Below are 25,941 nucleotides of genomic sequence, written 5' to 3' on the forward strand. Positions count from 1 at the left end.
TGGTCGAGGAGAACGATTCTGAACAGGGGTCTTGGAGATTGATGAATTTAAGTAAGTGAGCTTGATTCTTGAGATCTTCCTTCCTACAGAGATGAGTTTTGATACGCCTGGCTGTAATGTTCAAGTGAACGTAAAGACCTTGATTAGCTGGTGTGTGTTTGAGATCCAACTACAGGAAGCCAGATCGTCTGCAGGGAAGTATTTTTTAAAACTAAAAGTATTTTTTTGGGATGCACTATAATATCAGGAGGACCATATCAGTTACTGGCCAATCATTTTTTTTATTTTTTTTATGATTTGTTATTGGATATTTAATTGTGCAATTGTCCATGCATGCTAATTTCCCTTATTTTTACATTTATATTAGACCAACTAATGGTAACTTAAAGTTAATCTTTAAAAATGAATCATTTAATTACATAATTAAATGTAATCTTTAGCAAATCTCTAAATTAATATACATTTTTTCATACATGTAATCACATGTTTTAATGCAGAAATTCACATGTAATATTAATAATGAATAAGTTTAGTTTTTAGTGTTTGATTTATTTATTTATTTATTTTTATTTAGACAGCTTAGCTGTATCAGCCAAATGTATAATATTGTTGTAACCCTAGTGTTTAAAACAAATCATACAAATCTGATTTACAGTACCGTTCAAAAGTTTGGGGTTGGTTAGATTTCTTGAATGTTTTTGAAAGATATCTTTTATGCTCAAAAAGGCTGCATTTATTTGATCAAAAATACAGTACAAACTGTAATATTCTGAAATATTATTGCAATTTAAAATATCTGTTTTCTATTTTAATATATTGTAAAATGTAATTTATTCCTGTGATCAAAGCTGAATTTTCAGCATCATTACTCCAGTCTTCAGTGTCAAATGATCCGCCAGAAATCATTCTAATATGATGATTTGGTCCGTGTCAATCCGTGTATCATTCGTTCAGTCGTTTTTTTATTTAATATTGAAAGTAGACAAATGAGAAAACGTCTCATTTATTAGTTTTTAGTTTAAAAAAAAAAAAGAAAAAAAAAAAGAGAATTCGGCTTGATTTTATATTTTTATATTCAGGGCTAGAAAATGGATAAACGGCTTGAATATTCGATTTCCACGAGGGCCGGGCATGAAACGCCCCTTTCTGCTGATTGGTCGACCAAAGATCAACCTGTGCCCTCTTTACCATTTATCAATTTTCTACCCCTGAATCTAAAAATATAAAATCAATTTCATTTTTTTTTTTTAAATGACTGAACACGGATAGATAGATGGACGGACCTGTACACGGACCTGATTTGCTGCTCAAGAAACATTTATTATTATTATCAATGTTGAAAACGATTGTGCTGCTTAAAATGTTTGTAGAAACCATGACACATTTTTTTCAGCATTCTAATAGAAAGTTCAAAAGAACAGCATTTATTTCAAATAGAAATATTTTGAAATCCTTTTAATCTCACCATTGATCAATTTAAAGGGATCCTTCACCTCTGGAAAGATGAATGTATATTTAAAATGGGTCATTTATGTAGAAGAAATGTGAAATTATTTTTGAATTTGGAGCTTTCTAGACTGAGAAAAGCCAGAAAATGTATTTTTGCCTTATGTGGATCCCAGAATGCACTTGCTTCGCTGCCCTATGAGGCCACTCCCAAGCCACGCCTACCGGCAAGAGCGCGCAGTTAAACAACAAGACTAGGCTACTAGTGAGTCTCCGTGACGAGTCTGCCCGGGATTTCGAGATCGCCCAAAATGTTCGGGATTCGGCTTTTGCGTTCTACAGTCGCCATTCATCATGTTTACTGTGGCGAGCAGGACGAGACTGAGGGGCGCGGGAGAACGGCGCGAGGCCGGTGGCGTCATTACTGATGAGCGACACCTGTGAGACGCACCGGTCTCGTATCTCTCACGGAGGAGCGGGAATTTTCTTAGCAATGTTAAAACGCACATCAACCGATCACTTGTTTAGCGTTCATGTAAACACTACATTCAGATTCACCAATCGGAATGAATTCAGTTAGATTGAAACAAAAGGTGTGCATGTAAACAATGAATGGTGACTGCAGAAAGCAAAAGCCGAATCCCGGACATTTTGGATGATCCCGACGGCCAAAGAGTATGGTAACCCCTACTACTCAGCTTTCTCCACAGAACAAGAGCCTGCTAGCTTAGCTTCCAAAAAAAGATGGCTGATACTATGTGTACATTCTGTGAGTGAGATCCCACCTCCTATGGGCGGGTTGAGAACATGCGGGACAGCCCCTACTACTGGCTGTAGTCTTTAGCCTCTGGCCAAAAAATCCTCCGATGACGTAAAATGACGATTTTTGCGTCATCGGAGGATTTTTTCCAGACAAAAAATACATAAATCTCTCGTCTCAGGGGGAGATGAGGGTGGAGAGCACGGTAATTCGAAAATACTACAGGTTTTCTACTAATACAAAGCTTAATGCTAAATCCTGAAGTATCCCTTTAATGCATCCTTGCTAAATAAAAATTCAATTTCTTTCAAATAAAACCCAAACTTTTTATTAGAAGGGTGTTAGATCGCAAGAGAAAAGGACACTCACACTCTCCTCCTCCTCTCTCATAGCAGGCATGGTGCTTATGGACAGGTTGATGGCTGTAATGGTGACGAACAGGACCGACAGACAGGCGAAGATCTTCCCAGGCAGGCCAGAGTGAGGCTTCTCCACCATGTCTCTTAGTTTTCCCATGCAGCGTCCGAGACGAGTCTCCCCGGCCAATCCGCTTCCACTGTCGTCCTCGTCGTCCTCGTCCTCGTCCCGCTCAAGCTCGTCGCACTCCTCCACGCGCTGCAGGAGGCGTCGCCGGCAGCACCACTCCAGGCTTTCCTGCGGGACCCCCCAGTAGAGCAGCTCCTCTTGGAAGGACAGGGCGCACATCTCCCGCAGAGAGCGCAGCTTCCCGGCGCGCAGGAACGTGAGGATGGTCCTGAAGGCGCAGGGACTGCGGTCGAAGAAGAACTCGTTGTGGACCACGTCGTAGTCGTCGCACACACGCATGATCTCGTCGAAGCTGCTGCACAGGCGTAACTGTCCCAGACGCGAGAGAGGGAAGTCCTCCAGCGTGGTCCAGGGAAGCTGGTACCGGAGGCCGCCCACGTTAATGATGACATGCAGGCGCTGGCCACAGGTGTCGTCGGGGGTGCTGGGGGCAGTCGGGGGCAGTCGTTGCGCTCGTTTATAGTAAACCCCCTTTAGAGCCTCTCGCTCCTGGATGGGTGGAGCGTTCAGAGAGGTGTCCGAGGTGCAGCTTAAAGCGCTGTAGTCGTAATCCGAACCATCGCCCGCCAGTAAAGTCATCTTTCACCGGACACCTCCACCTCAGCGGCCGTCACATGCCTGTGGTCCAGCGCTTCCTCTCAAACACTGCCCTGATCAGAGAGAGAGACAGAGGATTAGAGATCAGAATATTATCATCGATGATTTTATGGTCACTATAAACACTGACAGACATCTGAGCGACTATTACAATCTGTATAATCTATCTGTCTGTCTGTCTGTCTGTCTGTCTGTCTGTCTGTCTATCTATCTATCTATCTATCTATCTCTCTCTCTGTATGTCTGTCTGTCTGTCTGTCTGTCAGTCTATCTATCTACTGTATCTATCTATCTATCAGTCCTTCCGTCCGTCTATCCATCCGTCCGTCCGTCCGTCCGTCCGTCCGTCCGTCCATCCATCTATCTATCTATTTATCTATCTATATCTGTCTATCTATCTATATCTGTCTGTCTATCTGTCTATCTATCAGTCCATCCATCCATCCATCCATCTGTCTATCTATCAGTCCTTCCGTCCGTCCGTCCGTCCATCCATCCAACAGATAAGTGCCGGAGTTAAATCTAGTTTTTTCCAATTAAGACTATTATCTAAGGCTAAGAGTTTTTTTTAACAATTGCAGAGTTTGAGAGAGTGATTCATTCGTTCATTTCATCTAGACTTGACTATTGTAATTCTCTTTATATTGGAATGAGTCAATCCAATATTAGTCGTCTTCAGATGGTTCAGAATGCAGCAGCCAGACTTTTGACTGGCACAAGGAAGTTTGATCATGTTTCCCCAATACTGCGTTCGTTGCACTGGCTGCCAGTTTGTTATAGAGTTGTTTTTAAAGCCATGAATGAATTAGCTCCAAACTATCTCTCTGATCTTTTGAAATTAAATGACTGTGCTAGATCATTGAGGTCATCTCAACAAAGACTGTTGATGGTTCCAAGATCAAGACTGAAGACGAGAGGTGACCGTGCATTTTCTGTTGTTGGTCCAAAACTGTGGAATAGTCTTCCTGTATCTTTAAGACTAATATCCACAGAGTCTGTTTTTAAATCTAAGTTAAAAACCTACCTGTTTTCACAGGCTTACAATTGTCCTTGATTTTAATGTTGAATTGTCAAATTAGTGGTTCCGATGTAAACTCCCTTTATCATTTGTTTTGCGGTCGGTCTTGTTTTTAAGATATTTATCCTGTTGTACAGCCCAATGGCCAACTACTGTTGCTTTTATTGTGCTATATAAATAAAAGTTGATTGATTGATTGATCCATCCATCCATCCATCCATCCATCCATCCATCCATCCATCCATCTGTCTATCTATCTATCTAATCTATTTATCTATCCGTCTGTCTATCTGTCTGTCCATCCATCCTCAGGATACACCTGTCTAGCCAAAATGCGTTGATCAACAATTTAAGTTGTAAAAGTGGACATTACACAGAAAAGCTTAGTAAGCCATTTTTACAAAAAAAAAATTAAGTTATATTTTTTTGGTAATCATCATTATGCCACAAGTGCTGCCGATTTAGCGTACAGTTACAGTACTTAACCCAGAATATTCCTTTAAAAACTGTCTGCGATAAAAATGTTTATGGCACAATCATACCAAGAAAACCCATTTTAGGACAAGCAAAAAACACTTTCGAAGAGATGAATGAACTCGGTCACTAAAATGAAAAACCTATCCGGAAGAGGTAACGAGATAAAGAGAATGCTATTACAATAAGTGGCTTCCCGTGAGACGCGCGGCTAGGCTGATGACATCACTCATGTCCCTCTTCCTCTGTAATGCACTAAAAAGTACTTTCTAATGGACACAAGCCTCCCGGGTTCTGCTAATCAATAATCATGCTGTTTACTTTTTGGGGAAGACTCAAGAGTGCAGAAGTCAATTCCCCTGATTTGATTGGGTGTCTCCGATGGACACACTGTTCGAAACAAGGGACACGGTTGGAAAAACTCTTATGGACTTCAAGATTTTTTAGAAAACCTGATGCGATTTTACCTTCAAACTTTTGCATTTCTTGATTTTCACCCTACAGGGCCTTATCGTGCATCACTTTCATTTGCTGTCTTTAGGAGCATCTGGAACCTTCGGATAAGATGCTTTATGTTCTGACTTGTTGCGTGGGATCTGCTGATGAATGAACCCTTGCGAAACAAGTTCACATAATGTCTTGGCACGCAACAGTCTAGCCTGTGATAGCCCGCAACAGGAAGCTTCCCCATCTCACTAATAGTGTGAAAATGACACCTCTTTTTCAAACTCATCTCAAATGTTCACCTACACAACAAGTGGAGTATTTTGAACCTTAGACACCTTTCTTACAATGCCTATCCATCATTCCCTCCCTCCATCCATCCTTCCCTCCATCCATCCTTCCCTCCATCCATCCAACCAACCATCCATATATCCATCCATCCATCCATCCTTGATTCAAGTTAAGCTTAATCAGAAGCAGTTGTCTATCTATCTATCTATCTATCTATCTATCTATCTATCTATCTATCTATCTATCTATCTATCTATCTATCTATCTATCTATCTATCTATCTATCTATCTATCTATCTATCTATCTATCTATCTATCTATCTATCTATTCAATGCTTTTTCAGTGCTTACATTTTTGCAAAACTTGCAAACAACATTCGTAATCTGCGTTTAAAAATGTTGCACTTCTAGTTAAAATTACATGTCAATAATAAAATGTCAATACATTCTAATTGTGTACGAATATGTACATATATTTAATTTTAAGTTAATTAATAAAAAAAAAAGATGTTAAAAAGGTCATTTAATATATAAATAATTACAATATAAATTCAGCTACGTGAATTGAATTTAGAGCCCGACCGATATATCGGCGGGCCGATATTATCGGCCGATATTAGGCATTTTCCAAACTATCGGTATCGGCATTTATACTGGCCGATAAATGAATATTTAAAAAATAAAATAAAAGCGGACGAAACACCCTTCAACCATGTTATGAGTGTTGGCGCTGCATAGTTTGTCCACCAGAGGGCACTATACAAGGAAGATCGCTAACATCAATGAGCTTGGAAATCACAATGAACTTATTCTGCCTAAATAAAGTAATGATTACTGTATTTATAACTAGCATATCTGTAGTTCCAGTCTCTGCATTGTAAAATGTAAGTTAGGCACGCGAGGAGTGAACATTTAGACATAGAGAAAAAGTATCAAACATAGACTGTACATAAAAGTTAGCTTCGTTGCTGACTTCGTTTAGCCGCAGCATTAACGAGTCACATATTGTATTTAGTGCATCACTAAGTAGTAGATTTTAGAAGGCAAATGATGATTGAAAATGGTTTGTTGTAGCTTGATGGAATAGATGGATAGAATTAAAAGAGTGCAGGTAAAGGCATAAGCAAGTTGACATTGTAATTATAAGGTAGCTTATAACATTGACATTTGGCAGACGCTTTTATCAAAAGTGACTTACATTGCATTTCAAGGTACACATTTACAATCTTATCAGTTCTACACACACACAAACACACACACACACACACACACATTATTTCATAATTGAATTATTACTGTCAATATTAATAATAATAGTTGACTTTTTTTGTTCAAAGGACTTTAAGTTTCATATCATAAGTTTGTATTTTTATACATTATATTTATCAGAACTTTAATATATTCTGTTCTGTTGTGACAATAAAACAAACAAGTTTATTTTTAAACTGCATTATATTATTTTAGTAAGGCTGAGGACTCTTAACTAACGACAAATAACTAATTTTAGGGAAATCTGTTCATGTTTTGTTACGCGTTTCTGGATTTAAAAAATATATATATATCGGCCAATATATCGGAATATCGGATTTTTAAATCACCAAATATTTGTATCGGTATCGGCCTTAAAAATCCTTTATCGGTCGGGCTCTAATTGAATTTAAGTCTTTCTTGCAGTCTGTCTGCCAGCGCTACCCAATTCAAATGTCAAATTCAGGAATTTAATTGGAATTTAAAAAATCATTCTCGATTCAATTCCGAATGGCGCACAACACTGCTCCCAGATGCTTCATACTCTCCATGGCCAGTGCCCAAACTAATTAAATCAATTACCATGATTAAGCTGTAATGGGTTCACAAGTTACAAATTAGTGTCTGCGGCCCTGTGTGTTCAGGCACCAATCATCGGCCAAGATGGGAGCCTTCGGATTGCTAAATTCAGGAAGCGAGTGCGTCACTGCATGCTTATTAAGCACCTGCACTGTCAGTCGCCACGAGATAATGATTACGCTTGGCCTTTTGTTTCCGACCTGTCAAATTAAGCGTGTGCCAACCACTGGGCTGCTGGAGAGCGTCCGCTGCCTTTATCTTCCTCTCATGCCAGCCTTATCTTGAGGAGGTTTGAGTGTCAAAGAAGTTGTGAGAGGAAGTGGATGAGAGGAAGGGGTCAACTAATTCCACACAGTGATGGGAAGAAGAGGTTGGGAAGAGGAACGTACGGCTTTGGAAAATGGCAACTGGTGGACAGATTTGCCAGCTTGCAAAGACTGGACAAAGAAAACACCAGAACAGTGGTATTAACATATAGTGCACCCAGAAATTAAAATTCACATAATTTACTCCACCTCAAGTCATTCTGAACACATACGACTTTTTGTGTAAAACAAAACTCGTTTAATTCATGTGAGATATATATATATATATAGTTAAAAAGTATATGAAATTATATATATATATATATATATATATATATATATATATATATATATATATATATTATTTCATATACTTTTTAACTTTCAAACAAGGCTTTGTAATTAAAAGGCATTTTTATGTGAATTTCTGTACATTTCTGTTCATTTGAATTATACTTGTTTTCCAGTACAAACATCTCAACATTCTTAAATCAAGATGCAATTACTGTAAAGCAATATAACAAGTAAAAATGCATCAAAATTAAAACAAGAACAAATGTTTGCCAATGTTTCTTTATTTTTAATTTTGTTTATTTTTAAGTCACATAAAGGGATAGTTCACCCCAATTTTTTTTGTTGTTGTCATTACTCACCCTCATGTTGTTCCAAACCTGTATAAGTTCCTTTCTTCTGTTGAACACAAAATAAGATATTTTGAAGGATGTTGATAACCAGACAGTTGATGGACCCCATTGACTTCTACAGTAGGAAAATAAAATACTATGGAAGTCAATGCGTGCCATCGTCAACTGTCTGGTTACCGACATCCTTCAAAATATCTTATTTTGTGTTCAACAGAAGAAACTCATACAGGTTTGGAACAACTTGAGGGTGAGTAAATGATGACAGAATTTTCATTTTTTGGATGAACTATCACTTTAATTTTGATCAATTCTTTAGAAAGCAAGTCTGTATCTTTAGTAATTTTACTGCTCAAGTAACTGTACCTTGATTTAAGAGTATTTAGATATTTGTACCGGAAAGCCAGATAAAACGACTCATTTTTGCAGTGAAATTTAAATTCTGCCTACCGTTGCTACCTCAATTCAAATTTATTTCAAATTCATCTGAAATCAGATTTCGTTCAAAGGTTTTTTTTATAGAATGACAACTTTCTATATAATATACAATACAAAGGAATTTTTTTCCTTTTTCTTTTCTTTTTGGAATACACATGAAAATACCCCACCCCTCCCACCCAATTACAAACAGACCCGCATTAAGAATTCCTACAAGAGATGATTTAAATCAAAGTCTAAATTATAATACATAAAGGTGAAAGGGTTAAAAATGGTATAAAAATTAAAAAAATTATAAAAAAAGGAATTAAATAAAATAAAAGAGGGGGAAAGGGGTAGCTACTCTGATATTGTTGTAGTTGGTTTCTCAAAGAAAGTCAAGAAGGGGCGCCATATTTTGTAAAATTTATTCTCAGATCCCTGGGTGGTGTAACGTATTTTCTCTAAATTCATACAGGACATAATGTCCCTAAATCCAATGTGAGTGGGAAGGAGGAGCAGGATCTTTCCACTTGAGTAAGATAGCCCTACGAGCCAATAAGGAGGTAAAGGCCAATACTTTAAGCTTCACTTTAGGCAAGCCCAAATTCGGAGCAATGCCAAAAATGCTAGTAAAAGGGTTTGGTTCAATTTGATGGTGAAGAACTTCAGAAATCGTTTGAAAGACTGATGTCCAGAACTCATTCAAGGTGGGACACGTCCAGTACATGTGAAAGCCATATACAGTAGTTACATGAGACATGTAAATATCAATGCATCAAATCTAGTGCAATGCTTCTTGATGTGCTACATTTGTGATTTTTGGTGACTGAAATCTCAGTCTATTTCTCATTTAAACTGTTGTATGACTTCAGAAGACTTGGATTATAGTATGTGAGTTCGATTTATTGTGTGTTGTGGTCTCAGTATTTCATTGTTCACTGCCAGTGCTTTTACCAATACGTTCTTCAAGATTTCTCTTCTACGAAAGAAAGAAAATCGACGGGTTTAGAACAACAAGAGGATGAGTAAATGATGACACAGTTTTCTTTTTGGTGAACCATCCCTTTTAAGGAACTACAGCACTGAAGGACAGAGTGTGCGAGAAAAGAGAGACCCTTTGAACCGCAGCGTTGGTAACGGTGAGTTTTCAAGCGTATATTTCTCTCTGACGCAGCGAGATCACAGCTTTGCTCCAGGGCTTTTTCTCCAGATTGCCTCTGAGTCACAAGACAGTGATTCTTGCCAGTAACATGCTGAGCACACTTTCTAAACCTAACACTGCTAACCTTCATCATGTAGAAAACTGAACTCTGAAGATCTCAACCCTCTGCTTTCAAAGAACAGTGTTCCCCAAAATGAACATTCTGTCATCATGTCCTTCGAAATGATTTATGTTTCATCTGTGGAACACAAAAGGAGATATTTAGAGCAGAAGGTGAGATTCTCTTGACACCGCAACACAATATTATTAAAGTGCTATTTGAATAATAGTTATTCCCCAAGAGGACTGAGCTACTTGAGTAGAATAAGAGGTCTGGTAATGTGATATTTAGTATGCGGAGCACAGGAAGATTACAGGCGTCGCTTATTTACATAGCAAGATCTGGTGACTGTTGAAAGGCAAGAACAATCATCCTGTGACAGCCAGGCAAAATTACTCAATTGGAAAATTGCTTGTGTGTTTAATACACTCAGCAGTCTTGCTCAATTTAATGGCAACAGTCTCCACGCTGCTTCTAATATATCAAAAACCCATCGAAATATTTAAAGGCAAAATCTTGAACAGCCAGAAATAAAGTCTTACTGCCGCCATTTACCTTTTTTTTGGGAGTATTTTTAAGTATTTGTGCATATGTGTGAGTGCGCACAAGCTTAATGTCAGAACAATAACTAGAATATCAGTGCCGGATCTCGTCAAAGTGATGGATAACATGGGGAATATCTCCTGGCTGATTTGTATGAGGCTTATTGAATTATCTATGGCTGATACTTATTTGCATGTCAAACACAGAAGCCAAAGCTTTTCTTCTGGTGCAACTTTGCACACAATAAAACATCCTCTCCGTTCTGTTAAACACGTCAAAACATCATCCACATAACCGAACATTAGGGCTGGCCAATATATTAAATGTTCATGATGATATAGAGTATTGTGGTGATTTATGGTGATATAAAATAGAGCATTGCACTTATTTTAATGCACTTTTTGTCTAAGGACAGTGTCAGTCGACTAGCTGTTTTTAGAGTGGGGAAATTCGAGTCATTGCCGGTTCAAATACATTTCAATAAATCGATTCAGAACTTTTTGATCAAATAAATCCAGCCTTAGTGAGAATAAGAGACTTCTTTCAAAAATATAAAAAAATTGTATTGACCCCAAATTTTAAACGGTAGTGTATGTGGGTACTTATTGCTGTTTGTTACTATACATTATTTTATGGATGCATTTAAATGAAAATGATAACATTTTATGGTTATTATAAAATTAAAGCCATAAAAAAATAAAAATAAAAATGTTGTTGCTTGGAATGAAATAAATGTTAAATGAAATAAAACTTAAATTTTTATTTCAGCGAGTTGCCAAGGCAGTTTAGTACTTGATGTCCTAAAACAACTAAAACTGTAATATAAATGTATATAAACTATATAGACAATTTAAAATAAACTTGTAAAAATGGCAAAAACACATAAATAAAAAAAACTAATTCAAAATATTAATAAAAAATACGTAGTATCTCAATGATACTAAAATAACACTGTCAAATACCATGCTTCCTTGTGCCAATTTAGCCAAAAACAATGCCTTCATTATTTTTGACTATTTTTTTTATTGTGTTTTAGTTCTTACATTCAATATTTTTTATCTACTTGAAAAAAATGTAATAAAATTAAGACAAACACAAATATAGAGATTTATATCAAATTCATCACCTGCCAGAAAAAAGTTACCAGCTGTTCACCCAAACTACTGAACAGCTGGTAAAGTATTCTGATATCAATTTTGTGCATAATTTCCATTATGTTCATTGTGTCGCTAAACTACCTATTTTTGTACATACACTTTATATCCACCGTGCTCGCCTGTTATGATTAAGCAGGAAGATTCATTTTTTTGGGTGATGATAGAACCGTCCTCCACGGTTGCCTGGTGAGACACTTGGCAAACGTCGCCACACCCCCTCCCACGCATCTCATGCTCTCTTCTGGTGCGCCCACCCATCGTCTATGGGGTCCAGACTGCATCCTGGAGCTCTACGTCTTTATGACACCATCCCAGCTAACAAAAATATGTTTTGCTAACGTTCCAATTAGATTATGAAAATGTTTTCAAATTCAAAACATATATATTTTTTAATGTTTTTAAAATGATCAATTAAGGAATTGTTCTCTTTAATTTTGCACTAAGAATGGGAACATTAAATGGGATTTAGATGGGGAAAATGGGATTTTCACTATGGTTGGCTCAGATCATCTTCAGATCATGCTGGCTAAAAGTTATTAAAAGCTTTTTGATAAACCCAATTTCGAATAACGTGCATACAAGTTTTCGAATATTGACACAAATCTTGGTACATCTCATCACAAGCATGACCTGAGGCTACATGCAGTGCTTTGGCACAGCGCCACCTACTGGTCAGGAGATATGAAAAAATAATAATTCGTTACATTTATATAGCGCTTTTCTGGCTCCTCAAAGCGCTTCACATATGGAAGGGGGGAATCTCCTCAACCACCACCAATGTGCAGCATCCACCTGGATGATGCGACGGCAGCCATATTGTGCAAGAACGCCCACCACACACCAGCTAATTGGTGGAGAGGAGACACTGATGAAGCCAATCAGTATATGAGGATGATTAGGAGGCCATGATAGACCAGGGCCAATGGGCAAATTTGGCCAGGATGTCGGGGCTACACCCCTACTCTTTTTCGAACACTGTAAAAAATTTCTAACCCTCCCAAATCAAAAATTTCAAGTGACCGATAACATCAACATTTTTCAATTGGCCCAAGTGAAATTCTTGTTGCAATAGTCTGTTAACATTGGCTCAATGAGAAATAATACGTCAGACTAATTGAAAAATTTAGATGTTATCGGTCACTTGAAATTTTTGACTTGGGGATGTAATTTTTTTTTTTACAGTGAAGGACATCCTGGGATTTTAATTGACCACAGAGAGTCAGGACCTCGGTTTAACGCCTCATCCAAAGGACGGTGCTCTTTGACACTATAGTGTCCCATTCACTTTACTGGGGCGTTAGGACCCACACAGACCACAGGGTGAGCGCCCCCTACTGGCCTCACTAACACCTCTTCCAGCAGCAACCTGGTTTTTCTCAGGAGGTCTCCCATCCAGGTATACTGACCAGGCTCAGCCCTGCTTAGCTTCAGTCTTGGGCTACAGGGTGATATGGCTTCTGGCTAATTACTTCTGAAAGCTTTGCCTAAAAATCATACAACTTTTAGTTCAGTGCAGCATACCGAGTCGAATGATACCAATAATCCCACATTAGCCACATTTTTTTAAACTTTTGCCTATTTTAATGAAACTGTTCTGTATAGGTTCCTTGAGTCATACCGAGAACAGTGATACCAATTATGCTATATTTGGTCTAACTTGCTGTCCGCCATTACATTTTTTGTTGTTGAAAACCTGCTTTTTCAAACTCCTCCTAGACCGTAAACCAAAACTGTTCTCGAATAACGAACGCATCAACAAATTTGACGGCTTGGTGCCAAGCTGATTCTGAGGCTGTAACTCTGCAACACATAGAGAGGGTATGCGTGTGACGTCACCGTCGGCCGGAGTGACTGAGGTCACGCCCACTGAGGGGCAAAAACACTGAGAGGCAGCATTGGTTTTCAGCGTGAATGCTGCGAAAAACACACAAAACACATCTAAAACGGGAAAGAGTTTAGAGATTGACTATATATAGATTTGACAAGAAATCTGAGGTGTATTTTTACACACTGCCGAAAGCTAAAGAACAGAGAAGCAAATGGACCGCTGCAATTCACAGAGACTCCAGGCAGTGAAACGTGGATTTGCAGTAAAATCATACCCTATTTATTGTTGTTCAAATATTGTATCGACAACTCATCAATTAAATATGTACCATCGTATAATCTGTCTAATTGGACGTTTTTAAATAAACACGGACAAATCTGAAACTGATCACCTGGATTTAGACCTATACTGTATTTACATAAAGCGTTCACAGGCAAATTTGCTTTATGTATTTCCCCGGCTTCGAAATCAGGGACATATAAATGTCAGGAAACACGATTCCTGGCTGCATGTCAATATCCATGAATCACTGGCTCTTTGGTAAGTTGTAAGGAACACTAAATATCGTGTCCAACCTTTAGTTTAAACTGATAATTGTTTGTTTTACTCACATTTTCACAGTTTCCCCAATTAAATCTAGTCATGAAGCAGCTCTTCTGCCACTCAGTCCGGCTGAGGGGCTTTTCCCGGAAGGGAAGTGATGTCAATGCATACCCTCTGTAATGACACCAAACATTGTCTGCTCCCACTGACCACACAACATCAATTTGGTAACAGCGCCCTAATTGATCATTAGTGATAAGCAATTTAATCATATTACAAGTGATTGTATATGTGATTTTTCAGCCATTTGGACTAAAATAATATAAAAATGCCTTCAATTCCTCATTGTTGCATTAAAAAGAGCTTAAGTACTAATCTCAAAGATCATAGCTCATTATTTTTGTTCATTAAATGACTCACACTAAGTCAGACAACAGATTTTTGAGTTATTCTTACACGTACGCCATCTGGAAAAACCATCATTCTCAGCGTGAATCTTCCTTTTACCAAAGAAGACACACAGTATGAAGGAGAGAAACCACATTCATTGTCTCTCCACAATCCTGAACACTGCATAACGCCGTTCTCTCCTCATCTGTAACTCTGACACTTGTAGCTCACAGCAGAGAATATTCCCCGCAACAGATCGGCAGGGACGCATAAGTGCATCTCTTGAACCGTCTTTGTGCACAGACTCTATGTATACACAACACATGTTCAACATCGGGATGCTCAGGTCCAACAGCGCCCGCAGCCATGCTCACATCGTAAGACATCTGCTTACATCAACTCGATCGGGAATCAGAGAGAGAAAGAGAGAGAGAGATTTTTTTTTAGATATTAGTGGGTGGATTTAATAAATCGCTGAATATATTGAAACAAGAAACATCTTCGGGCTATAATTGCTTTCCCTTCCTCTCATGTGTCCACCATACATAAAACAGTCTCTCGGCTTCGCAGTGGTTCAGCAAACCTCTCCATCTTCTCACTGTACTTAACCTTTGCCACAGCACTGCTTCTATTCCTGGCAGGTTTTCAGCACATCACCGGCAGAGATGCATTGCATTGCAGTCTATGTTTTCATTTAAATTCCAGCAGCTGGGTCATCCTGATCTCTATTTGTGCACTAATGGCTCCGGTTATTAATGCATTGTTGCAGGCAACAATGTATAAATAGGGTCACGATGCAAACCTCCTCGATATGGATGATCATCACACTACTGGGTACATAGCAACAAACCTGTCAGGAACATGTTCAGGTCGTATGTCACTTCAAAATCAAAAGAACATGTCATTTGCTTTTTGCTTTTTAGGATCTGATTTTTCACATTGTGAAAAGTAACAATAAATCATGCAATGCCAAGTTGCATTAATGTTATCCAAATCAATATATATATATATATATATATATATATATATATATATATATATATATATATATATATATAAATAATAAAATATCTTAATTTCTCAATTCTCATTCTTATTACTGCAATGCATAAAAAACACAATACATTATTTTAAATAGTAAAATATTTATATGTGATGGCAGTTGTGTTGCACTAAATATGTTTTTGACAAAAAAAAAAAAAAATCATTTTTACAGTTTTACAATATTAATGAGAATGTTATGAGAATCATCACTGAAAATAATGGAAATTACAAAAATATATATATTTAAAAAAATGTCCAGATGCATCACAGTGAAAATAATTAGTGGAAAAATGTGCTTAATTGTCATGAAAAATAATGCATAAATAACAAATAATAAACAATAAATAAAATCTTATGAAAAATTATACCTCGATTTATTATGTAAAATGATATACATAACCTTTTTGTTAATAATTTGTTTTATTAGTCTAAATTATATTCAGTGCAACAAATACAGCCATCATATAAATACTTAATAATACATTTAAAATGATATATAAGATATAAAGTTATATACATTCTAATGTGAAATGTAACCCAGACATGTTTTTTAAGAAATGCACCTTATTAGGAATTAAATTAATACTTGTATTTGTGTTTCAATCTGTATAAAATAAAAATTTTACAAAATATAGGCCTATATCTTTTTGCCGCACATATTTGAAAGCAATGATCTGAAATATTGATGCAAAATGAACATCCTTGAAATTCTTGCATTCCTAACAAATGACTAACTTTAATTTCCCAGGAAAGGAAACATTGAAACCTACAAACATGTCTTGCTCTGTTCTATTTTCTAATTGTTTTGTGTTCAGCTGGATCGTAGGACTGCACAAACATCAACATAAATGACGTAAATGATTACATAAGGAATTGTCCAGCAGTTATGTGCATTACCACACAGTTCATGCAGTTATAATCCATCTCCTGTGTGACACCAACAGGACAAACTCAGTGAGTAATCTCCATTATGTCCAAGCACTTCCAGGACTGGAAACCACAGAGGCCCGTAACGGGTGTCAGTCTGAACAGTGTCACGGCTTCAGCGGATCTCTATTAGATGGACAGCACATATTAAAGAGGAATGAGAGACAGAAAGCCAGTGTAGAACAGAAAATGCGTTTGAAGGAGAACGAGAAACAAGAACAGCAACATCCAGAGTTATTGGATGGTGTCAACACAGCGGAAAGCACTTCAACTGATGAGATAGATTGAAATGTGCGGACTCTACAAACTTCAAACGAGAGGCTCTGAGACGGGAGCCGAGGGTGATGAATTCGAGGCCGCCTGGTGTCACTTCACTTATTCTTTTAGATATTGTCAATGATAAACTCCTGTCCTGCAGAGTGGCCTTCAAAACACATTTACTTCACCATCATTCACAGGCTGTCGGCTGGGAATAAAGCAACTCGGAGAGGATGAGAATGACAAAGCACTGCAGGACATTACAAACTCTCAGCTGCACTTTACACACATTATGAGAATAATCCCAAAAATAATTCTGTTATTATTAACCCATTTTGTTCCAAACCTATATATGAGTTTTTTTTATGTGGAAACTTTTATGTGAACTTTTTCACACAACAACAGTTACCATAAAAAAAAAATAAAAAAATAATACATATACACTTATATACACTTTAATAAGGTCTCATTTGTTCAGCTTTGATGAAGAGCAAGATTCCCAGAAAATAACTTATTTTTCAGTTTTCTTGCACGAGATCATATGCATGATATAGTGCATAACTTGCAAGGACTAGTTTTATGGTTTTTTTTTGTCCTTTTTAACTATAAACTGTCATATAAACTGTCATATTAATATAAATAAATAACATAATTTACATTTAATCATTCAGCACACATTTTTATCCGAAAATCACATGCAGTTTATCAGAATACAGTTGGAACAACATGAGTAAGTAATAATAATTAAAATAAACTATTTTTATTTTACTTAATCCCAGTAGAATGGAACAAATTAAACCCCCAGTTTTAACCGATCATCTTGTCACATGGCATTTATGCCTCAGGTGATTGGCTAAAAAAAGGATGTGGAACTGAATTCAGATTCCAAAACTCATACTAGTCTTGCGGCCAATGAATTAACAACAAAATCACTAAGAAACACTCCAAACACCAAAAGCAGGGCAGCTAATGTCTGAGAATATAAACTGCTTCTCACTTCAATAATAATATAGTTATAAAAATCTGCAGACTCACCATCATCACTACGTTCTCATACCCAAGGCGTCACTTTTTGTCACTTTCAACCATGCTTCAATATCTGACGCTCAAAGCACCCTTTAGCGTCCATATGAGACGCAGAACCCTACCACAGACCTAAACCTACCCAACCGAAGCGTCTCATATTGACGCTAGGGGGTGCTTTGTGCGTCGAATATTGACGCTTCCGAAAGCGTCAGTTACATGACGCCTAAACCTACCCATAACCGAAGCGTCACATATGGACGCTAAAGGGTGCTTTGAGCGTCAGATATTGAAGCATGGTTGAAAGTGAAAAAAAGTGACGCCTTGGGTGTGAGAATGTGTTGCACCTGTGTGTTACGGTATACGAGAAGACCCCTAATCATAAGCGCTGCTAACAGGGAATGACCATTATAATTGCAATATCCTGACCACAGTTCACAATTAAGCTGCACATAAAGGTATGAAAAGACATTAACCCTGCTCATTAAAACCAGCCCTTTTTCAATACACACGAAGCTGATGAAGCCCTTTGTCATTGTAAATCACTAAAGCTCTCGGGGACGTGCTCTTTGAACCTGAAATTGCAGTGAAAGGACATAAAACTGACCCCTGAGCAGATCCCAGCAAAACCAACTATGGGTTTAAAGTCACAATTGCCCAGATTTTCTCTTTTAATACACTTTCCTGGTCTTAAAGGGATAGTTCACCCAAAAATCACCCTCACCCTCAAGTTGTTCCAAACCTGTATGAATTTATTTTAAAATGACTTCCGTAGTATTTTTCTTCCATACTACAAAAATCAATGGGGCCCTGGGTCTATTTGGTTACCCATTGACAACTTCAACATCTTTTTTTGTGTTCAGCAGAAGAAAGAGACCAATATGCTTTCACTCATAAATGTCATAAAGCTGAATTTTCAGCATCATTACTCCAGTCTTCAGTGTCACATGATCCTTCAGAAATCATTCTAATTTGCTGATTTGCTGCTCAAAAAATATTTATGATTATTATCAGTATTGAAACAGTTGTGCTGCTTCATATTTTTGGGGAGAATACTTCAAGAATTCTTTGAAGAATAGAATGGCAAGTTCAAAAGAACATTTGAAAACATTATTTGAAATAGAAATCTTTTGTAACATTATAAATGTCTTTACTGTCACTTTTGATTAATTGAATGCATCCTTGCTAAATAAAAGCATTACCTTTACAATGCGAATGTTAAAATACATTGAACACTTAAGCAAGTTAAATTGTATTTTTGGTAAAATACTAAAATCCAATTAATTCTATTAACATTAGATGTTTAAACCTAAGAGACAGCACTAATAGTAATGTCTTTCTACACTCTCAGTAAATCATATGGCATTTGAATTTATTTTTTTTCAAAATAACACGGCAAGATCTAGTTCCTTAAAACAGTATAACATGCTAAAGCATCACTAAAGTCATGGGTTTGATTCCAATAGTCGCTAGAAAAGAATCTGTTAAATGCATAAATGTAAATGCAGTTAGGGTGAGGAAAAGCTGCTGTTCCTTCCCTGTAGTCGAATCAATCTGAACTCCTACAGGTTTATGCAAAACCTTTGTTTTTAGAGATCTAATCACTTCTCAATAAACTCACAGTGCGAGTCCATTTCTCATGCGAATAACTGGAGAGAAAGTTGTCAGAGACACACAGTGAATCACTGTCTTAGTTAAACCGATAGACTCATTTTTATGTCAGTCATTTTCAGACTTGAAATTCATAATATGCAAATGAAACATCAAGCTACCAATCCGAGTTACCAATACACCACGACGATGATTCAACGAGAGGACACGTTCCCACCTTGGGAAAATGATGACCACTCATTCCCACTCGTGGCCCTAGATGCCACTCAACCACCAAGAAACTCTTTCACATTCAGATAAGTGTACTTCATTATGACTAAGTGTCACCAACTCTTCCCAAACCACCCACAGTGAGATTTATAACCCTGGATGTGTTGATATGTGCTAACAGAACTACAGTGAAGTCCAAAAGTCTGAGACATACTGATGATTTTTCAGATTGAATGCAACTTTTTTTCATTGCAGATTATTTTCTCAGCAAGTACAAAACATCCCTGATACACCTTCACCTAATGATCATGTTCTCCAGCACGATTTGAGATCTTGAGCTTCAGTGAAATCAAGAATCTGACCTTTCGCGAAAAGGCACTTACATTATCGCCATAGTCTTTAATTTGACTCTTGTTACATCATAACCTTTTCTTGTTTTAAATTTTTGTATGTGGTTTCAGACTCTTGGGGCCCTATCTTGCACCCAGCGCAATTGACTTTGTACACCGACGCATGTATCATTCCTATTTTGCACCCGCGCACAGCGGACTTTTCCCTCCACAGACGCACGTCGGTAAACTAGCAAATGCTTTTGCGCTCCCGGGGGCGGTTCAGCGCAAAGAGGAGGCGTGTTCCGGCGCAAATGTTTCCTGGTGCTATTTTGCAGGTTTAGAAAACAATTCCGCCACTGACCGAAAAAAACTAGTTTAAAGTCAGTGGCGCGTTGCGCATGTTATTCATATGCTATTTTAAGAGCGCATGCTTCGCCATAATCAATGTAGCGTGTGCACAACGCGCATGCACTTTGATTCTCTCATCTACACAGAAGCAGCAGTTTTCATTTTTGAAAATCATACATTATTACGATAGATAGATAGATAGATAGACAGATAGATGATAGATAGATGATAGATAGATGATAGATAGATAGATAGATAGATAGTTTATTATAAAAGCATACATCTAGCTTACACATTTACCCAAATTAAACCGAAGTTCTCCATCCCCAACGTCACTTCTCTGTGTTTTACGGCCCTGACGAGAACGTCGGTCTCCTCGGCTGTGAACCGCTCCTGGCGCGCGCCTGGCAAATCCGCCGTTATAATAGGAACCCGCTTTAGAACAAGCACACCTGCTCTTAAAGGGAATGTGAGATGACGCCCTGATTGGTTTATTTCACGTTACACCCAAACCACACCTATGAATAATGAAACTACTTCAGACCAACCCCTTTTAGATTTGCGTCGGGCGCAAGAGTCATTTATCCCGCCGGGAAAATAGCAACAGCACCCGAGACCCGCCCACAAAGTTACTTGCGCTTTGCGCTTGACACTTGCGCTTCAGATCGTTAAAATAGGGCCCTTGGACTCTATTGTACATGTATTCACCTCATGCTATTTCATATGAACAATTAAAAGGATCAAAAGCCCAAATAGATCCTGATGTTGACTGAATGTACTGTAAATGCCAGAAAAGAATAGAAAGATGCACTACCTTTACACACGACCAAATCTAATAGAAAATATTTAACAGCAAGTTCTCGAATTCTGGATAAATGGCGCTGTTAAATTAAACCAATTTGACTCATCCTGACTGCTGTCATTTGGTAATGGCATCGTCTTTGTCTTCCATCAGAGGGATTGACTGTCACACTGTGTGCTCATCAAACACAGGACAAGCGTGCATCTATAATGTGCAACGAAATGGACTTTGGGATTGAAATTCAATCCCACTCATGAAGATTCGTCAGTTCTCGGGACAAAACAAGCATAAGAATGAACATGAGACACAGTAATTAGATACAAACTGTTGCAATTGCAATGACATAAAATAAAACACAAGATGAAAAAAAACAAAACAATGCAATTGCCGTAGTACAGAGATTTCATATCAATTACGTATATCTCATATTAAACATAAAAAGGTGCACAGCAAGCACCATAGTACTGTTTATCTACACGCTAAACTACAATATATATTAAAGAATTGTGAAAATGATTATGCAGTAAGGTGAATACATTTTAGAAGTTCAGTATATTGAATATTTAGGACTAAGGGCTGTCAGTTTAATTGAATACAAATGATTTTACGATTAAATAAATGATATAAAAAATAAATGCAATAGTAGAGGTTTGTCTGACCATCAAAACAATTCAAGCTAATTTGTACCATCATGTTTTACGAATGTTCGATGGCAAACACACTGCACCAAACAATGCAGAAGAAGACATTTTTAAGAACAAGAACAACCTTGGACCCCATTAACTTTCATTTTATGGACAGAAAAAAACACACACATTTAAAGACATTTGAGCGCATGGAAAGAGCATGTTGTGTGTGAACAGACTCTAAATCCACCTCAAGTACAAACACAACTGAATTCATTTGTGTTGTCTGCAGAATGATAAAAATAAATAATATATTGATTTCTAAAGCCACTTTTATCCATTCACTGCTTTGCCACAATAACATTTTGCCATTGTTTACTCATCCTCATGCTGTTCCAAACTGACTTTCTGACTTTCTTTCTTCTGCAAAACACAACAGAAGATATTCTGAAGAACGCAGGGAACCAAACGACATTGGACCCCATTGACTTTCATTGTAAAGACAAAAACACACTGAGACATTGTTCAATAATCATTTGCATTCCACTGAAGAAAAAAAGTCATACAATTCTGGGAATCAAACTGTCCCTTTAAATTTGGATAATTTAAGGGCTTTCCTGAGCAAATATTTTCAAATAATTGTGAGTACTTTGATTACTAAATCTGCATATCATATAAATAAATAAAAAAATCTTTTTTTTTTAAATAAGCCCTATAATATTGTACAATATATAAGAAAATATCATGAACAGAAATATGCAGCAAAAAAAAAAAAAAAAGCACTATGGTGGATGATGGTTATGCAGCTGAAATTTCCAGCGATATTATTTTATCTTCTCTCGTTCGTGCTCAGTCCGCAAGCTGCAATCCTACTAGCCCTGATCTGATTTGGGCAGCCCGTACTAGCGCAGTACTTAACTGACTCACAGGACACACGTCCACTGCGTGTTTCTGTTTACACCAACACAACATCCCTTTCAAGCTAATCTTTGATTGGTTCGCCTGCATTCTCTGATTAAACTTCCAGCACAACAAAACAAAACTGCAAAAAGCAGAAAAAGAAAACAGCATGCACACCAACATTAGTTGGAAATACTTACCGTAGTTCATCTGTAGTTGAGAGTGTTCATGCTGTCTAGGAATGAAAGATTCTTTCTCTTTTACTATAAAAGGAGAAGGAAAAATGCAGTGTGCGTTCCAACTCTATCTGATCCCTCAACAGGCTCTGGAGCTTCTGGAGAGCTGGCGGCACATTTGATGATATGAGCAACAGGCTTCAGCTCCCTCCCTCTTTACACACACATCAACAGCTCTGACATCAGAGGTGGGATGTGCCATTATTCTAAGAGCTTTTGAGAGATATCCATAGCAACCAACCACCGTAGGAAGGATTCCTTCTTTCCGAGCAGGAATTGCCAAGTGTCTTTGAACTGACGGGCACATATGCATCCCCTTCAGCGCGGAGTGATTTCCAGAGGGTTTCATTGTATCATTATCATTTAGATGGCTCTACATCAGCTCAACATATGTTTGAGAACTGCATACATTTCTGGATATGTGCATGACTTTTAAACGGCGCAGGAAGATATTAGAGCAGGCAATGGGAGAACAAATATTTGAATATTTTTTATATATCAGAATCAAAATTGAGTAGGGCTGCCCCCTAATAGTCGACTAAATGTTAGTAGATGAGTAGAGGCTTAGCCGACCAAAATTTTAATAGTCGGTTAGTCGGGGAAAAGAAACATCATTCATAGACGTCAAATATGGCTTATTATTTGAAACATATTAGCAACTTTACTTTGCCGCTTGCTCTAATGTTCACCTAGATAAATGTGTGCTATTATTAGACGCATTTCTAAGTGTTTGTGCGGAGTGTGTAAGCTAAAATATTAGCACGCTCACTGCATGACATGGAGGCGCTAGAAAAATCTTTAGTTGGGGAAAGCCCTAAAATGTACCTAATCTTCTTTAAAGAAATATTCCAGGTTTTAGTTGAGCTCAAATCGACAGCGTTTAAGCCATAATGTTGACCACATTTGTAATTTACACTTGTCCCTTTACCTTACTATACTAACCTTTTCTCTGGAAAGTTATAGCCCTATATTTTACTTCGTCGCTATGATTATAAATTAAACCGCTTTTCAGCTCAAATAGTGCACAAGTTTTAACAGAAGTGTTTTATACGATTTTATACTACATGGCTGTTGAATGCTTGAATCTGATTGGTTGACGAAAGTTCTAAGGTGTGCAATTATTTTCACAGCTAAAGTAGTTCCAGGCAGGTTCTGACCGCATTGCAGTTTCATATCACTTCTCCAAATGAGTTCAGTTATTTCAAAGGTCCTTATACAGACAACAACAGCAAAAGAACCAAAACCCACAACGACACTGACCAAGCAAATAAATAAATAAATAAATAAATAATGGCGCTGTTCTTGAAGCAGATAAACTTACAGTTTCGCTAATTTACACAAGCTTAATCTCTCTCTCTCTCTAATAACTGCATTGGTCTTCTATCAGTGGCTCAAGCCTCCATTACTAGCTCTAAAATGACTTTTGGAATTAGCAACGGAGGTGTGGGATGAAGAAGTCCTACACACAAGAGTGTTCTAAGGACAAAAACCTGACAAATGTCTTGAAATACAACATCTGAACAATGTCTTGAGGTGTGGTAACCGTAGTATAAGTGGAATAATTGACTCCAGTCCATTTTTGCTTTTTTATTTATAAAAGAAACATTATGCCAACAATTGTGTTAATTAAGCTGATACTGTGAACGATTCATCTGTGAAGAAAAAAAGATTACATCATAATCTCTGGAAGAAAAAACACATAATTTGCTCCAATTTTTTTTAAAGGGGTGGTATAATGCCCTTTTCACAAGATGTAAAATAAATCTCTGATGTCCCCAGAGTGTGTATGTGAAGTTTTAGCTCAAAATACCCCACAGATATTTTTATATAGCATGTTAAAGTTGTCACTTTTTGAGGGTGAGCAAAAACGCACTGCTTTTGTGTCTGTCCCTTTAAATGCAAATGAGCTGCTGCTTCCGGCACAGAGGGCGGAGCTTCAACAGCTCTTTCTTAGCAGCTTTGATTACCTCACACAGACATGGACTGAAAATTTCAAACACTTTTAGCCTTTTATGTTCAAACCGGAGTCAGACAATGATAGAGAGACTCAAGAAGTGACAACATGTAGAAGCAACAGGACATTTCTGAATGGTTAGTTGATGAATTTATGTAGCTTATGTGTAGTTATCTTCTAGTCATTGATTAGCATATTCTGTCTTGATAATCTATAAATCGCGTTCCCGGGGGCGGGGTTTATGTAAATTTTAGGGTTAGTGATGTCACTTGTAACGGTCATCAGCTGGAGTGCCCTCGAGAACCACCAGAGGGCACTCCATTTCAGATTGTCATTTTCCCTCACAACTACATTTCCCATACTCACTGCTCGGACTCATCTTCACTGATCACATTCACCTGTTTGTCATTACCTTGTTTAGCTCACTCCTTATAAGTCTGGTTTTCACATTCAATCACTGCATAGTTTTGTATGTGTTGCACTGCATCTCTGAGCATTTCTTTGGTTCCCTGTATTTCGGTTTCTTGGACTCTCTGCCTGCCTCTGGATTACCCGTTTGCCTTGTCCCCTGCCGGCCTCTGGATTACCCGTTTGCCTTGTCCCCAGCCTTGTGTGTTTGTTTGTTTGGACTTTGACCTGTTGCCTGTTCATTTGTTTACGTGTCTGGATTGTCCCCTTCTGATTAAAGCTGCATTTGGATCTAAACTTTCTGGTCTCCGAGCAGTTCGTGACAGAAAACTATGCCGACACAGATCCAGCAGCCAAGTAAGACCCAGACCCATCGATGAATCCAGCAGCACAAATTATACGTCTCCGTCAAGGAGATCGACCCATCGAGAATTATGTAATGGACTTTTTGGAGCTTGCTCCTCTGACTTACATGGATGAGGTATGTCTAATGATATTTTTTCACGGAGGACTATCTGAGTCACTCAACTACCGTATGCCATTGCATGACCCTAACGGGACTCTTGAACAGTATATTGACTTGGCCCTTTCCTTGAGCGGTTCATCATTTACTGTGGGCCTTGTGGAGGAAGAACCCCGCAAACTCACGAGAAACTCTAATCCTGAGAATCTTCACGTCATGCCACCCATCAGGCCCATCACCGGATCGGTCTCTGGATGTTCTAGATTAATGTCCAGTGTGATGGACTCACCGCTCATGTCAGCACGGA

The 25,941-nt window shown here is 37.8% G+C and overlaps 2 protein-coding genes across 2 annotated transcripts in view; both read right to left on the reverse strand.

Moving 5' to 3' along the window:
* kcng1 (potassium voltage-gated channel, subfamily G, member 1) overlaps positions 1 to 22,909 on the reverse strand; it is a 30,862-nt gene extending 7,953 nt beyond the window's left edge. The window contains exons 1-2 of the mRNA XM_082145632.1: positions 22,774 to 22,909; positions 2,576 to 3,402 (exon numbers count right to left, since the gene is read on the reverse strand). Of these exons, the coding sequence (XP_082001758.1) occupies positions 2,576 to 3,331 (756 nt within the window). The 5' untranslated portion in view covers positions 3,332 to 3,402; positions 22,774 to 22,909. The remainder of the gene's footprint in view (positions 1 to 2,575; positions 3,403 to 22,773) is intronic.
* Positions 1 to 25,941, reverse strand: part of LOC309480929 (uncharacterized protein) — a 38,431-nt gene that overhangs the window by 4,758 nt on the left and 7,732 nt on the right. The window lies entirely within an intron of this gene.

This window comes from Leuciscus leuciscus (genome assembly GCF_965113295.1).
Source record: "Leuciscus leuciscus genome assembly, chromosome: 18".
Taxonomy (NCBI): Eukaryota; Metazoa; Chordata; class Actinopteri; order Cypriniformes; family Leuciscidae; genus Leuciscus; species Leuciscus leuciscus.